Below are 17,436 nucleotides of genomic sequence, written 5' to 3' on the forward strand. Positions count from 1 at the left end.
CTGAAGGAAGCTTGAAGTCTTGTGCTGAAGTAAAGGAGTAATGTCAAAAATAGTATTATGGGAGGAGCAGTGATAGAGTTGGAGTGAATGGAGAGAATGTGCAAGTTAAGTTTCAAGATAAGGAGAGAATGTGCAAATTAAGTTTTAAGGTCAGGAGAAAATGTGCAAGTTAAGTTTCAAGGTCAAGTTTTTATTGGCTGTTATGAGTAACTTACAAAAAAGTTTTATAATTAGTCCAGATTGCTTCCCTGCAAAAGCATACCGGCTCTCTTTTTCCCAAGGCATTTGCTTATTTTCTTTGGGCTTCCTCATGTCAAGAGTAGTTTCTATTCTGTGTAAATTCAAATGTAAATAGTAAAACATCACCATGGATGTACAAAATCTATGTCTGCTACCCGACTTTTGATAATACCTGTTGTTCAGATGACCACCCGTGTTGATGGACATTCTTGGGCTCTTTCTGCTATTGATGAATTTAAAGCTCAGAAGATAGTAACACCGCTAAATAAAGACATTATTCCAATAACTGATTCACCTGTAGTTGTGCAGCAACACATGCTGCCATCTAAGAAGTTTGTTCTGCTTTCAGCTCAGGTGAGTATTAATTTTCTAATATAGAGAATCAGTAAAGGAAATACGAAGTTGGAAGTCTGACCTAAACCTGTAAATGGTTATTCATTTTGAATATGTTTTAAGGATTATATTCTGAACGTAAGAAGAATTAAGGAAGAAGACCGCTGAAACCAGTTGGAACTAGGCATAAGATCCTTTACAACCCTAACCGTTCCATGATTATACTTAAATTTATTCAAAGCTTTTGGGCCAGCTCCCTTTGGGTATCAATAGGTTTTACTGGTCTCCAGAGACTGTTGCAGTACAGATCGTCTGAGAAGTTCTTAAAACCTTGGTTATGCTCTGGATTATATGAAGTTGAAACAGACATTTGCCTGCCCAGAAAGAATAGCTTGAGTAATACTGTTGGCAATTGGAATTTCAATGAATAATTTCTGTCTTTGTCGTAGAAAAGTCCCAGAGATTTGTTTTGGTTTGGGCTTTTTTTTTTTTTTTTTCAAAGGGCTTTTAAAAACAAAACCCACAAAAAGAAAAAAGACGTTAACTCGCCTAATTCTCTTTTCTGATTACATTGAGCGATATTTTAGGTCATTTAAGTATCTTAACTGACAGACAAATTTAAAAAAAAGTTTAATCATTAATGTCTTGTAATTTCTAGACTTAAATTTGCCTGTTTTTAAAGGCAGCTGTTTTGTTAAAGGTACTGATTGGACCTTCTACAGTAGCTAGTATGGATGCAGGCAAGGTGATACAAATCTAGTCTTGCCATGACTTTGATCCTTGATTTTTCAAGCATATTTTCCAGACAGTTTCAAGGATTTGCAAGATATATACAGCTTTGATGTCGTGTATATAATTCCTATACGTTACATTGTATGCTTCATGTTAGGCTAAGAACCTCAAAATTAATTCCGTTTATGGAAGTTCATAACCTTTGCAGTGTTTTTCCAGCCTTTCCTAGACTCACTAGAGAATTTTCTGCATGCAAATGCGGACTGGGCTTTAGGCACCACTCATGTTATACTTTGACCTGCTGGCAAAGCAAATTCAGAAGGCTAAAGATAAGCATTGTGGGAAGCGAACGTTGGGATGGCCAGAGTAAAGGCAGCTTCATTCTGACTTATTCTGGGTTACTTTTAGGGGAGCTTTATGTTTCATAAGCTCAGACCTGTCGATCAGCTGCGCCATCTGCTTGTTAGCAATATAGGTGGAGATGGAGAAGAGATTGAAAGATTTTTCAAGTTGCATCAGGTAAATCTATGTAAATCTAATCAATTTCTTTAGCTTTTTTTTGTTGTTGCTATAAACATCTAATTAATATTTCATTCATTGGTTAAAGTATCAGTTTTTTCTCCTGTATTGTCTACATAAGATTGTATAATGATTTCTCATTTTATGGTAGCTAAGAATGTAAGTCTAATTCACTTTTTCTAAAATTCCTATGTCTTGTATGCAGAAGCATAATGTAGTTCTTGATTTCAGAAAAGCATGCATCTAAGAGTAGGGGAGGAAGAGTTTCTAAGAAGGCTAAATTCCTACCACTGTAAGATGTTTTTACATTTTGAAGGCCAGTAAGATGTGTAGTATTGGTCTGGTTTTCTTTTTTTGTTTACGGCAAATAATAAACAAGCAGGAAGGAAGCTGTCATGGATTACAGTTTTGACTAGTACTGGTTAGTATCAGTAGTGAATGTTCACTGTAATCTACTCTCTTGTACTTTGGTAGGATATACTTAGTGATATTTTAAATTTATTAGAATATGCAATCCATTATTTGTATAGTTGTTTTTTTAATATATGTTGATGTAGAAAATGCATGAGTCTTAGTCATATGTAGTTGACAGGCATGGGGAATGTTTCCTACCAGTAGGCATACTGAGTTTGCAAAAACTGCGTAACCGATACTTACCTGCTATGATGGCATGCCTCACTATAATTCACTTCCTGTCTATATTAATTGGGAAGAGCTGATTTCCTTGCCTTCTAAATAAAATGATGCAAAAAGTATTTACTGTTTAATTGTTGAGCAACATAACTCCTATATATTTCTCACCAACTTGATAAAGCTGTTGAACTAGTAATATAATATGCTCTAGGAAGATCAGGCCTGTGCCACTTGCCTTATCTTGGCATGTTCTAATGCTGCCTGTGATAGAGAAGTATCTGCCTGGGCCACTCGAGCGTTCTTCAGGTAAGTTTCAATTCTGGGGGGTTGTTCTGAATATTGTACCCACTAAGTAATTGTACAGGCTTTTTAACGTGCTGCCTGAGACAGCACTGTTTCAAAATAAGCATAGACTTGCTAAACCTGGTAGCATATGCTTTTGCACTAACTTAGGGCTCATAAACAAAGGAAGCTTCCTATAATGATTTCTGCTTAATACTCCTCTTGGCATGCTTGCATTCCACATGTAGAGGAGGCTACTGAAAATGTTTAATCTGTTTGAAATGCAGTTATCTATACTTCACAGTACCTCTGACCATTTAAATACAACGTGTAGAAGTATCTTTAATGAGACCAACTCACTACAAATTGAGTGAAGAAATACTAGCCTCCATTCTGGAGGATTCATTTGTTATCTAGTATATTAAGTACTGCGTATCTTAGGTATGATGCAGACTTATGTATTTGAATTAGCTGCCTTAAACAACTTGGTATGTTGTAGATATCTTGGCTGTCCTCACAGGGCATGTAGTCTGGAGGAAAAGAGGGTTTTGATAAAAAACAGCTGTTGAGAGTGATGATAAAATATACAGCTTTGACTGTATGGTTGTGCAAGATTTTGAATGTTGTGTCTGCAAAAGCTTGCTTGTTCTTTTGCAGAACATGTGCAGGTATTATATCTAATCATCTATTTTCAGTAGGGTGCGAATATTTGCTCTTTGTTATCCGAGGGAAAAGGCGGGTAACTCTAGAAAGATCGGTGTTAGCAAGGAAAAATATTACAAAGTGCTCATGTAGCACTGTTGGAGAGAGGTGAATAGAAGTTATATTTTGACAAAAGTATCACACAGAATATTTCTGAAATGTTATGCTAATGGATTTTTATTCCCCATTTTAAAAGACCCTCAAAACTACTGTTAATCCTCAAAGACATGAAAATTAAATTAACTCTGTATGAAGTATAAGGAATTTTTGTCTTTTCACATAAATTTTAGGTATGGTGGAGAAGCGCAAATGAGATTTTCATCAGTTCCAAGCAACATTGCACCTATTCCTGGTTCTCCTGTTCCTATGAGTAAGTAGCAACCATTTTATGGTTTGGACAGGGTTTTTTTTCCTCCATAAGTATGCTGTATTTTGTCTCCTCACAAGTACCTGTGTTCTTACTGTCTGAAATAGTCCTTAATTTTCCACTCATTGTCTAATTAACTACATGGCTTTTTTCAATTTGTCTTGACTGATTTTTGGAGTCAGTGAGAGGGTGATGTGATCTCAAAATTTATCTGAATGTTGCATTTAATCTGTTAAGATTATGTGAAGAAGGTATGTATTTGTTGCTGCCAGAGGCACTTCATCAGCCAAAGATCAGTTCATCAGTGCTGTATTTCAGACTTCACGAAGATTGTTCTGTGGCTGTAACAGAGTATCTTCTGACAGTGTCACTGTCATACCTCTGCAAATACTGCTTATGACAAGAAAACAAAAGTTTTGGTCAAGAAACGGGTTAGTTGTTTAGAGTGGTTTCTTCCTGTAAAAGCTTCAGCATGTGGTATCTGCTTGAGTTGTCAGTGCTACCTACAGATGAGAAGACGGTCTGCTGTTTCTCCTCAGAATTTGATGGTAATTGGAGTGGAAGCCTTTCTGTATTACTCAGGTTCACTTAAATGTCTACATTGCTTCAGGATTTACTCAATTCCAGATCTTAAGGGTTTTTTTAAAAAGAAATTATGAAGTTGGAACTTCTAGTTTTGAATTACTGAATTTAATGATTTTTAATTTATTTTTTTTTTTTCAATCAGGAGCTCATTAATTTCCAAGCTCTTAACCCTTACCTGATATGTAGCATTCCATTTTACACATCAGACTTGGGGAAAAAACTTGATTGCCCAGAATACAAAGAAATTCTATTTCAATCTATTTTTAACATATATCCAAATTACTAAGTTCTGGAGAAATTAGGAACTGGGATGGAGTTCTGAAAAAACAGTTGACCCGTTTTGAGGTGGGGTTTTGTTTTGTTTGGTTTTGGTGGTTTTTTTTTTTTTTCAGAATTCTTAGCTAGTATTAAAGCACCAGAAGGAGTGGCTATTTTTAATGCATCAGTGGCATCACTTTCCAAGCCTGATGTTGTGGAACAATAGCAATATGGGCAGGAGCTGAGGCAGGGCATAAGAATGTAAAATGAAATCTGATTTGGAGAGGACAGCAGCTGTGGGAAGAGCAGGTGCTAGAAACAGACTGAGAATGAAAGTAATGTCTGAAGGAAGTTATAAGAAGCTCTGTAATCAACATGGTGACTCCTTTTATAAGTAAATATATTTTTCCCAAGCCTAAATGTTTGACTATTTTTATCATTTGCTGTTATACATGCCTTTTGAAATTAAGTATCAAACCACATTTTTCCATTTTGCTTCAGTGTCAGCTCCACGTGGAAGATGGCACCATTCTTCTGCTACTCCTTACTCCGTTTGCTCAAAGGGTAGAGAACAGTCATGTGAAATTAAGATTCGGGTATTGTGGTGTCCTGTGTGGTGGGTCAGACAGCACTGACAGAAATGGATTAAAACACCTTGAAGTTCTGCATGTGATACTACATTACAATAATGTTAGCATTAAAAAGCCAGGCACCTTTAACTTGGTACCCTCCTGTTCTCACTGTTGAAAGTCTAGCTGTGCATTCGCATGCTGCTTTTCTGCAAGTTTGTGGTTTGGCACACAGGAGAATGTGCTCTGAGAATGCATTTGCACTGTTTAGGGAAGGAGTTTGTTACCCTTTATGCAATCGTATGTTGCCAGGTTGAGAGAACTGCAGTGATTAAGGCAAGAGAGACAGATTCATTGATGAAAGCCAGACGTCCAGAGACACTTTTCTTGCCCTTTTGTCATGTATCGTCCTATGTGCTGGTAGTACGCGAACGTTTCTGTAGATAACCACATGTGTTCCTGATATTTTGGGGCTTTAAGTTAGGTATTCAGACTTAATTTACAGAAGGGTTGAGTATTCACTTCAGCTGAATCTGTGGACAATCTCAAACTGAATATTCTAAGTTAATGTTGCTGTGGTATTTGTGCAACTGCCCTATGTAACAATTAAGAACTATAATACCGGTTTCTTTGAGCTGAGTGCTTTGATGGTAAAATTCATACTGTTTGGAAAGATCTAAATGACTGAAAGTGAGTGCTTTAATACGTGCCCATATGAGGAATGGAAACAGTCAGAATGTACTGAACAAGAAGTAGTATATGGACAGTACTGTATTGGCTGCAGGAAACAGATGGTATGCAATAAATACAATGTGAATGCTGGGAGAGAAAAAAAAAATGCTTTAATAACTGCTCTTGAAGGAAGCATATCCATTTGGTTCACTTATGGGGTATTGGGTTGACGAAGTGAGTGCAGTCTGGTACTTAACTGTAAAAAAGCCCTGTTGGAATAGTTCTGACTTTAAAGTACTTTTGCTGCTCTTGCACAGGGATTTTATGGGTTATACTTTGGTTCAGTTTTGGTTGGTTATTTTAAACAAATTTACCATTACTTCTTTCTCCTTTTAGGTTCCTCCTTGTCTGTTGATACTCCATGTCCTAATCTTAGCTTTCTGACAACACCTAGGCAAGGTAACACCTTTGCTGGCCAAATGAAGAAAAAATTTTCCTTTTTTTTTTTTTTTTTTTTTTTTTTTACCTAGGCTTTTTTATTTGCATTCATATGAGTGATATGTACCTGCTTTTACCCTAGGTTTACAACCTTCTGGGAATTCCATGTCTCACGCTGGTGCTGGAATGATGGGCCCTGAGATAGTATTCTCTGGAAGGCACAATGGCATCTGCATATACTTTGCACGGATTATAGGGTGAGGTGTTTGTATATAAAGAGGTTCTGTCACTCAATTTGTTCCATAGTTTTTCTTTCCCTTAATGCTTGTAGGGGATGAATCCTATTTTAATAGCATTTAAATTTGAAATCAGTAAAGTGCATTTTGATGTTGTGTTTGAAGTACCCATTGATATAATACCTCCTCTTCTTCGCTGTCTTAATAATACATTCAGTGAATAGCTGGGACAGGAAATTTGCTTAGATGTTGATCCAGCAATTGAGTCTATATGCACAAATCAGTGCAATGAAGCAAGACTAAAGAGGATTCTGTTGAGTCCTGGGTTGCTAAACACCCCAAGCAAGAACAGAGCTCTTCACATGTTAGTCATCTTTTTGCATGCTCGCCTACACTATTATGTCCAGAGAATAATACCAGCCTATATCTAAAGTATGATTAAAGTTTTAAAATTTGAAACTTTCTCAATTATCTATATCTGTTACATATTATATCTATATCATTATACATTACTGTTCAGTAATGTATAATGATAACTTTTTTTTAATTGTTTAGTTGTCATTCAAATTAAATCCTTGCTTTACACCTTGGAGTAAAAAAAACATTACCATTTCTTTCTGAAGATGTTATACATTACTGAAATTAATTGGCATTTAACACTGTTAACACAGTACTGTTTTTTGTGTTGCAGAAATATTTGGGATGGCAGTATAGTTGTGGAGAGAGTTTTCAAAAGTGGCAGTCGAGAAGTTGTTGCAGTATGTAAAAGATAATTCTGTATTTTTAAATGTTCCTTACAGTACATGTCTGAAGCCCTGTTATGCTTATGTTCTCCATTATAGATCGATGAGAAAAAAAAAATTGTCATTTCAATTTTTGCTTAAGTTCTGTGCTCTTAACTGAGGAGTAATTTTAGGTTTTAATTATTTTTAAGCTACTATTTTAAATTGTACTTTTTAGGAAACCTGTCTGTAATTTGTTCTTCGTTGTTAATTGGCAATGGCCAGTCTTCTCCATGTTCAGTGATTTCATTTCATTTATGCTTGCCCCCTCCAGACAAAGCCTGAAATTTAAATGGATTAGAGAAGCATTGCAGTTACATGACAGTATAAAAAAAAAAAAGTCCAGCATCTTCCTAACATAATCTCTTAGTGTTTCACTTTTTGTCCATGTCAAAATAACAAGATCTTTTCTGGCTGAGTAATTTCAGCAATGCAAATTAACTACTACATGAGCTTTCCTCCTACAGTTATAAGGTAACTGGGAGACTGTGGAAGATGTTGACAGTCATACGCTGCCATTGTTTCAGTTCAGAGTTGTATATAGTAGAACACAGCTTATTTAGGTATCAGAAGGGCAAAGAACGTGGCACCTTGAATACTGTGTATGTTTAGTGGACTATTGCCTCTTCAACTGTGTCCCCCCACCTTAGTGACTGTGGTGTAACAATGTTGTGCTCTAGTGGCAGCATTACTGTTATTCTAGTTAATTGTTGAAACCTCTCAGTGTTTGTATTTTTAGTGGCTTTAGCTAAAAATTGTAAAAGTTTGGAAACTACGCTTTCTATAAAGAAGTCTGTTTTCTTTTGCAGGTAGAAAGCAGTGTTCCATCCCATGTGCTCGAATGTGTACTACAGGAACTAAAAGGTTTACAAGAATTTCTGGATAGAAATTCTCAGTTTGCTACAGTAGGAGCCCTTGGAAACCCAAGGTATTAATTGTGTTATGTTTAGCAGTGGTATTTCATATTCAGCTCTTGAAAGAATATACCATGAGTGTCTGTGTTGAATTGAAGGTGTATGTATGGTCTCCAGCTTCAAGTATTCAGATGCTAAAAATGAGTGTTAAGACTTCGCCTGTAACAGATTCAGTATTTCTAGTCATATTAACATCTTTTTATTTGAATTGCAGTTTTGGCACACCAGCTGATCTACAGCAGAGGTTCCTGGGTTTTATGCGGCCTGATGGTGGAAGTTCTCAGCAACTCCAGCAAGAACTCCAGAGGAAATACCATGGTATGCCATTACTTCTGAACAGGAAGTATGAGGGAATGGTGCATTTGGATGTTGCTTTTCTCACCCTTCTTGTTAAAACCTCTGAGTAAAAATACATGTTTTTTTCAATAAAAATCTGACATTAATCAATGTAATGTTCACTTTCAATAGTGGGAAGGTTTTTTGGTTTTGGGTTTTTTTGTGGCAGGGGCTGCGAAAGTGTTAAGTCATCAGTCATTATGTAGAATTTGATAGCTGTTTAATTTTTTTTCCCCCTTTTTATGTATTCCAGAGCCCATAAACCTTTCTGGGTTGCTAAATGACATGATATAATCATTGCTGCCTTATTTCTGAACTGCAAGCACTCAAAAGTAAATACATGAATTGTTGCAGTTATGTTTCACTCAAGTAATAAGTGTGCCCATATTATTGTGTCAGTGAGTATAAAACATCTTGCAACACTTAAGTGTTAACAGATACTGTATGTCTTGAGGAAATTTTAATCTGGCACTTTTCTCCAGAGAGAGCTAAACAGCATTAATCAAGAACAGCAGAAAAAAAAAAAAAAAAGGAAGTTTAAGGAGATTGTTATTGTAAAACCTCAAAAATTTCCATGCTACTTTAAAATGCATAAAATGGTTACTTACTGACAATCTCTTTGTTTTTCCAGCTGAGGCACAGCTAACTGAGAAATCCTCACTTCAAGGCATCCAGCAGCTTGTTCGCAAAACCTGCCAGGCACTGGCTTTATGGAAGTTGCTGTGTGAGCACCAATTCAGTGTTGTAGTAGGTGAGCTTCAGAAGGTACGAGCTGAATCATATGATTTTAATTTGTTTGTATATGACATCTGACTTTCTTCTGATACCTAAATATTCCCAAAGAAGTATTACGTTAATTCATTGAGAAATATATAATTAATTTTAAACTACATACAGATTTTTACTTGGGTTATGTTTATTTTTAAGAGACTGACTTGAAGTATTGACCTCATCACCTGATTTTAGTGTCACAATAGATTTTATTTTACTTTTGTTGACAGTTAGTAATGAGTATGGTTTTATAATCACTGTGTTGTCACCTTAAGCACAAAGTGCAAATTGTGCTGAAATTTATAGACCAATGTTGTCAGCCCAGAGGAATTCACTCTTTCCCTTACTGTTGGTGAAGGTTTAACAGCGGAGACCAATATGACTGTAAAGTCTGAAACCCTTGCACTTTTGTGTAAGTAAGGGTCTAGAATGTATCGCATAACAGCTGAGGCTGGAAGGGACCTCTGGAGATTATCTGTCCCCCTCTGCTCAAAGCAAGGTCACCTGCAGCAGGTGTCGTGGTTTAAGCTCAGCTGGTAGGACAGTACCATGCAGTCTTTTCTTCTATCACCAGTAGTTTCAGAGGTTTTGTAATATTTTTGTAATAGTATTTTCTTGATTCTAGTTAACATCCATAGACGCTACACAGCCACTACTGGCACTTCTGTGTAAGCAAATATTCCTAATAAAACAAAAAGAAAAATTTAATATAAAAAACATAAAGAGCACAGACTTCAAACTCTTAAAATTTCTCCTTTTTGTGTATCTGTATTTTCACCTATGATAGTACTCAAATTATTAAAATCTGTGATACACTCGTTTTATAGGGTATGCATTCTGACAGTGCCCTGCGAAGTAAGGGGGACTGCTAATTTCGTTTGTACAGATAACTGAAAGTGGTACATAGGGAAGATGTGTCTGCTGAGAAAAGTTCTTGCTGTCCTTTGACATCCCAGAGTCTAGTGCCTTCACTGATAGGGCTTGCTTTATTATTTCCATTTTGCTATTTAATGTGCATTTTAAATAATTTATTTAAATATTTTTTTTGTGCTGTGCACATTGGAGTTTATCTTCACTGGAAAGCAATTTTGCTGCCACATGGTGATGTTTCTAAACAGAATAAAGTAAAAGCTTTGGTAAACTAATGAAATTCTGTCTATCTTCAGGAACTTCAAGAACATCTAAAGATTACTGCTTTTAAAGACTTGGTAATTAGAGACAGGGAGTTGACTGGAGCACTGATTGCTTCTCTTGTGAACTGCTACATCAGAGATAACGCTGCTGTGGATGGCATCATTGCCCATTTGCAAGATATATGTCCTCTCCTTTATAGCACTGATGATGCTGTGTGTTCCAAGGTAAGCGTGCTTCCAGATTTGACAGCACCAAACCACTACTTTAGAACGTGTTCAAATGAGATGACTTGGGGAGCTAGTAAATAGTTATGCTCAAGTAGTTTCAGGAGTACAAGAACTAAGGAAGGCAGGTTATGTGCATATTTGTGTCTTGTAGTTGATTAATGCTGAAAATTACATGAACTCTGGTTTAAAGCATTTGCAGTTATTTGTAGTGTTCATAGGATCTTTATCTCGAGCGTTATGTCTAAGAAAACTGTCGTCCTGATGTCATCCAGGCTTTCCTCAGCATAGTCTCTTGTTTTCTGTCTGTTTCCTGATCTCATGGGATTTCATAGAATCACAGAACTGTTTGAGTTGGAAGGGATCTTAAAGATCACCTTATTCTAAGCTCCCTGACATGAGCAGGGTCACCTTCTATTCAACCAGTTTGCTCAAAGCCCTGTCCAGCCTCACCTTGAATACTTCCAGGGACAGAAGTTTTAGCCATAACTTATCTGGGCAACCTTGTGCCAATGTCTCACCACCTCACAGTAAAGAACTTCTTCCTAATATATAATCTAAATCTCCACTCTTTCACCTTATTGAAGCCATTCCCCCTTGTCCTATCCCTATATGACCTTGTAAAAGGTCCCTTTCCAGCTTTCTTACAGGCCCCTTCAGGTACTTGAAGGCTGCTCTAAGGTCTTCTCTGAGCCTTCTCCTCTTCAGACTGAACAACCTCAACTCTCAGCCTGTCCTCATAGGAGAGGTGCTCCAGCCCGCAGAGCATCTTTGTGGCCTCCTGTGGACTAACTTCAGCATGTCCACATCCCTCTTATGTTGTTGCCCCCCAAGCTGAATTCAGTGCTGCAGGTAGGTCTCACCAGAGCAGAGGGGCAGGATCACCTCCTTTGACCTACTGGTCGTACTCCTTTTGATGCAGCTCTGGACACGAATGGCTTGCAAGCGCACACTGCCAGCTCATATTGAGCTTTTCAATTTTATCAAAAGATACCTGTGCTAAAGAACTGCAGTCTTAGAAGCTTTTCAAATAAATTTGAAAAAGTAACTGGTGAGGGGAGAATGGGGAACCACTTCGTTAAAGTCTTTAAGCCCTTCTTTCTACTGCTCTTCTTCAGTCTTTCTGCTGGAAATTTAGTGTTACCAAGTGATGATAGAGTGTTTTTGAGAGGATGTAGTCTCTATTGTTTCAGCTTTGAACTTTGGTATGGTAACCACTTGTTAACAGTATCTATGTTTTGTTCATATGAATAATTTCCATTTTCCTGTTACCTGACTTCAGGCAAACGAACTGCTTCAGCGTTCTCGACAGGCTCAAAGCAGAATGGAGAAAGAGAAGATGCTAAGAGAGTCACTGAAAGAGTACCAGAAAATCAGCAATCAAGTAGACCTTGCTAATGTTTGTGCACAGTATAGGCAAGGTAAGAGGAAATCAGTGGTCATGTTCTGGCAAATACTATCTGTAGTATCCTTTTGGGTCATCTTATTTTTTGTTTGATTGGTTTGCCAACTTTCAATTCATTTTATAGTGTTTACCATAAACAGTTTTTAATAACACTTGCAATTAGTATTTGTTAACTGTTTGTGTTTAAAGCCTTTCTAGATTTCACCAACCAACCAGAAAACACTTCTGTGTAAAAACAGTCTCTTTGACTTACTTCATGTTGCACTGTCCTATATTTTTTATTTCATATATATGTGGTGAAAATATTTTTTGGAAAATTGTTGGGCTCTATGTAAGTGGGGGTTAAATGACTATTTTGCAGATAAGGTTTCATACCAAATATGCTGTTTGAAAGATGGTTCAGAATCCTGTTTTGTGCATTAGAAGCTAGTACATGGTTTAGATATGGATATAAGTACTGTAACAGTCAAGATTTTAGCTTCTACAAATACGTAACTTCAAACTTGCATAGAATCCCACAGGTTAGGTACAGGTGTAAACTTCTATATGATACAGACTCAAGTGAATAGGGTTTATATTTTCTTGCTTGCTAAAATGGTGTTTCATGTTACCATTTTGTCATAGGTTTAATAGCTAATGGTGATACTATTTTGGGTTTTTTTTTTCTGTTTTCCCTAGTGCGTTTCTATGAGGGAGTAGTGGAGCTTTCTCTCACAGCTGCTGAGAAGAAAGATCCCCAAGGTCTTGGCCTTCATTTCTATAAAAATGGAGAACCAGAAGAGGATATTGTCGGACTTCAAGCTTTTCAAGAGAGGCAAGTATTCAGGATACTTTACTGCCATTATATGGGGTGGGTTTTTTCCAACTGATAGAAAAAGTAGCTTGGGAAAGGTATGCACGGTAATAACAAACAAACCTTTTATAATGTGACACACAATATACATGGTTTTGCCCAGCATGCTCTTCTTGATTATTGTTAATATGGTACCATTAATCTGGAACAGAGGGTAAACTAATAGATGCAGAAAATGCTGTGATCTGAACATTACAGAAATACTGTCCGAGACATGGCTGAGGACAAACTAGACTGCAGCAACTAGCTGACAATAATTTGTGACCTTTTAAAATTTCAGAAATTGTGTTTGGAAAGGCATAAAATAATATCTGAGTATTTTATAGATAATTGAAATGGTAATTTTAAGGCTTTTATTTTCTTTTGCTTTGTTCACAGATTGAGCAGCTACAAGTGTATCACTGACACCCTTCAAGAGTTAGTGAATCAAAGTAAAGCTGCTCCTCAGTCTCCCAGTGTACCCAAAAAGCCAGGTCCTCCAGTGCTGTCATCTGACCCCAATATGCTAAGCAATGAAGAAGCAGGGCACCACGTAAGAAGCTCAAAATTATTACTGCTCTCCATAAAAAAGTGTTATTTGAGGAGGTGTAGAATTTATTATTAAAAAAAAAAAAAAACAACTGAGTAGTTTGGCAAAGTAGATAGAGGTCCAGCTTTGCCATGAATTGGCAGCTTTATGTACTTAGTGTTCATAGAAATGATGACATGCAAATAATGTGAACTTAAGTATTGTCACATACATTATTCAGTGCTTGATGTAATTAACCACTTTGGAATAACACCTTTGGCATTTTCTTCCCTTAGTTTGAACAAATGCTAAAGCTGGCTCAGCATTCCACAGATGAGCTCTTCAGTACTACACTTTACAACTGGTTGATACAAGTTGACTTGACAGACAAATTATTACAGGTGAGCTCATGTCTTTACAATTAATTAATTTGTCAGAAGGTTCCACTGAACTGGAAGAGTTAATTGTAATAATGCTGATGCTTTAAGAAAAGAGGAGAGCAAGAATATAAATATTATCTTTATGACTTCTGCAGGTTACTGCCCCCTTTTTGGAGCCCTACCTTGTGCGGATGGCCAGACTTGACCAAAACAAAGTCCGTTACATGGATTTACTGTGGAGATACTTTGAAAAGAACAGAAATTTTAATAATGCAGCCAGAATCTTGGCTAAGTTGGCTGACCTGCATAGGTATGGATTATGTGAGATCTATTGCATATATTGAGATAATTGGGGGTGGGGGAGGAAATAAACTAGTATTTTGAATATTTGTTTTGCAGCACAGAAATTTCACTTCAGCAGCGTCTTGAATACATTGCACGTGCCATTTTGAGTGCCAAAAGTTCCACTGCTATGTCCTGTGTAGCTGCAGATGGTGAATTCCTGCATGAATTAGAAGAGAAAATGGATGTAAGAAAACTATTAATCTAAGCTACACTGTGAATGCATTATTTCACTTTGACTTACTGGCATATGATGTTTTTATTACCAATTCTGTAGAAAGTTTTCTGTGTTTTCTTCCTGATGTGGCAAAGTTACGCAGTTGATAAGGAGACTCTGAGGTATAAGACAGTAACATTTCTACATTTAAATAAGGTAAAATTAAGCCTGGGTGTATTTGTAAACTTAAATTAATCTGTATTTGAAATACTTTATTTTTCTTTTTAAACAAGGTTGCAAGGATTCAGCTTCAAATACAAGAAACATTACAACGGCAGTATTCCCATCATTCTTCAGTGCAAGAAGCCATCTCCCAGCTTGATGCTGAGCTGATGGATATAACCAGGGTGATGAAAATTTGTATTAGAAATCAACTCACCACATTTTTTGGGGGGAGGGGGATTTTTTGCAGAGGATGATCATACGCAGACTACAAAAAATAAGTTACGCATTCCTGGTCTCAGAATGTCTGCTACCTTATACTTTGTCTTTTTCTGTACTTCGATACTCCTTCAATCTACAGTACTTTAATTTCTTCCACGTGTTTACCTTCTTTAATAAGTCTCTCACATTTATTAATTTATTGGGAAAATTGTTAGAAAGTTAACAGAATTAATTGAACTTCTAATAAGTTTGGGGATTGTACTTAAGAAGGGAAACTAAATGTAGTAAAAAGAAAATCTAGTGTTTGACAACTGTTATTGAAGTTGCACCTTTGCTAGTCCGACGTCTACCATACAAAATAAAGAAAAGCTGATTTCCTTTTCATCCTGCTTGCAATATAAACCTGCTGATTTTTTTTTTTTTTCAGCTGTATGGAGAATTTGCTGACCCTTTTAAGCTCTCAGAGTGTAAGCTTGCAATTATACATTGCGCGGGTCATTCTGATCCTATCTTGGTACAAACTCTCTGGCAAGAAATTGTTGAGAAAGGTAGGTCAATGGACTAGCAGTAGTACAATCTAGACCTGTAGGAAAACAGTATAATTAAAGCTTTTAAGATTGACTTTGTGCAGTTACTGATACACTGTTCAAGTGAGATGCATCTTTTTCTGATCTATTCTGTAATGTATTTGCTAAATGTAGTTACCTAGTAGTTCTTTAATGTTACTAGCTTCTTATTTGTGTGCTCTAAGGACAGAAAAGTAATATTTTTATACATATGTTGGAGTATATTACATGTATGGATTGAAGAATCACATTTCAGCTAACATTTAAGTCGCTTCATCCCTTGTTCTTAGATGCCATTATGTATGGACTGCAGAACATTTTAAAATTTTGTTCAAAGGCTTCATGAGTAGGAAATTACAAAAAATATGTTAAATTTTTGCAACAAAGATTAAAGAATCTTTATCGCGATCAGAATTTCTATAATGTTTACAGGAGTGGAAATGCAAAAGCTTTCTCTATATGGAGCAGAACAGTAGTGGGCACAGCTCTACAAGCTTAGCCACTTAATATGATCATCTGCCCCACCCTTTACCATAAGCTGGTCATTCACTCTGTTCCGTCCCGTCTCCCATCCGTCGTCCCCCCCCCCTTTTTTTTTTGGTGGTGTTTTGTTTACTTTGATTTTGTGCCGGAGGTTTCCACTGTACAAACATTGATGGTGATTGACAGCTGCTGTTGGGTTTGGTGGTCAGGTTTTAGGGGGTTGGTTTGTTTTTAAGTAGATTTGCCTTGAACATCAAGGAAACAAAAATCTGTGAACATACATGTACATACACACCAGAAAAAGCAGTATTTCACTTCCACATGCTGAGTTTTTCACTTTGACTGACAGTAGTGTAACATTTAGACGTGTTAGTACCTCAGTATAGTTGTGTATCAATGTGCAACTTCACATGATTTCTTTTCACTTTCAGAGTTGAGTGATAGTTTGTCCCTGAGCCCTGATGACAGAATGCAAGCACTTAGTCTGAAGATGGTATTGCTTGGAAAGATATATGCTGGCACACCTCGTTACTTCCCTTTAGGCAAGTTGTTTCACCTGCATAGTAAATAAACATAAACCTTATGTGACTGGGTCTCAGGTTTCTTTTTAGCCTCTTAAGAAGTCTTAACCTAAGAAATGTCTAGATTTTTAAATCCTAAAGGAAAGAATATTGATAATTTTGTGATATGTAATTACATGCATATGATACGTAATTACTGTGGTAATTTGTTGCTTCAGCTACGGTGAAAAAATTCACCGGTAATTTAAACTGTTAGTATTGACGGAGTTGATCATGAGGTATGACTACAGAACCATTAAAGTTTTTATATGTGCAGTTTTCTGTAGAATGTGTCTAGGGATTTAACCAGAACTTACAGTTTCTCACCCTGAATGGGAAGTGAAGCTTAGAAGGCACCAACAGTTATTTTTGTATAGCTCTGCAGATCCCATTTTCAAAAGTGATACAGTTTGTTTGTATCAAAGTACAAAGTAAAAATGTGTATTTATACATATAGTAAGATTTTAGTCTGCTGTCGCTTCAAGTATCTACTATTATCTGCAGCGGCTGATTTTAAAGAATTCAGGAGGTTTCTGAGTCCTTTTTGAAGTTTCTTTCCGCTTTTAAGATGCTTTTTTATTTTGACAATTTGGTATTATATAAATGCCAGGGAAATATATTGTTCAGCACTAAACGTTCTTTTACAGCACTAAAATATCATGAAAGAATAGTGCTGAACAATATTTTTTTAGTATTGTAAAAACATTTTGTGGGGAACAGTGCGCTGTTAATGGTTACTGACACTTCAGCATGATAAAAGATGCAGCAGCGTTGCTGGCTATTCTAGCAAATGAAAGGACATTATATTCTTTTCTGCGGAAACTTTAGTAAATTTTTCTTAACAGCACAGTTCCATGGCACAATCAAAATAAGGTACTTAATATGAGTAGTCCTTGTCCACGCATTTATACTGCCAAAAATAGCACTAAGATATGTTCTGTATATCTTTCTCTTAGCAGGGAAACTGTTACATGTGTTTCACGGGAGAAAGCTGTGTGGAAGACAGAAAAT

The 17,436-nt window shown here is 36.5% G+C and overlaps 1 protein-coding gene across 1 annotated transcript in view; it reads left to right on the forward strand.

Moving 5' to 3' along the window:
• NUP155 (nucleoporin 155) overlaps positions 1–17,436 on the forward strand; it is a 29,142-nt gene that overhangs the window by 8,570 nt on the left and 3,136 nt on the right. Inside the window, exons 13-32 of the mRNA XM_061359370.1 lie at positions 424–594; positions 1,714–1,824; positions 2,669–2,763; positions 3,732–3,811; positions 6,289–6,351; positions 6,473–6,587; positions 7,258–7,324; positions 8,158–8,276; positions 8,477–8,580; positions 9,230–9,363; positions 10,536–10,727; positions 12,010–12,148; positions 12,811–12,946; positions 13,364–13,517; positions 13,790–13,894; positions 14,029–14,183; positions 14,273–14,402; positions 14,666–14,779; positions 15,244–15,364; positions 16,297–16,407. Coding sequence (XP_061215354.1) covers positions 424–594; positions 1,714–1,824; positions 2,669–2,763; positions 3,732–3,811; positions 6,289–6,351; positions 6,473–6,587; positions 7,258–7,324; positions 8,158–8,276; positions 8,477–8,580; positions 9,230–9,363; positions 10,536–10,727; positions 12,010–12,148; positions 12,811–12,946; positions 13,364–13,517; positions 13,790–13,894; positions 14,029–14,183; positions 14,273–14,402; positions 14,666–14,779; positions 15,244–15,364; positions 16,297–16,407 — 2,416 coding nt within the window. The remainder of the gene's footprint in view (positions 1–423; positions 595–1,713; positions 1,825–2,668; positions 2,764–3,731; positions 3,812–6,288; positions 6,352–6,472; positions 6,588–7,257; positions 7,325–8,157; positions 8,277–8,476; positions 8,581–9,229; positions 9,364–10,535; positions 10,728–12,009; positions 12,149–12,810; positions 12,947–13,363; positions 13,518–13,789; positions 13,895–14,028; positions 14,184–14,272; positions 14,403–14,665; positions 14,780–15,243; positions 15,365–16,296; positions 16,408–17,436) is intronic.

This window comes from Neopsephotus bourkii, unplaced genomic scaffold (genome assembly GCF_033783945.1).
Source record: "Neopsephotus bourkii isolate Nb327-2 ecotype Australia unplaced genomic scaffold, CSIRO-AGI_Nbou_v1 NB_966, whole genome shotgun sequence".
In the NCBI taxonomy this organism is placed as follows: Eukaryota; Metazoa; Chordata; class Aves; order Psittaciformes; family Psittacidae; genus Neopsephotus; species Neopsephotus bourkii.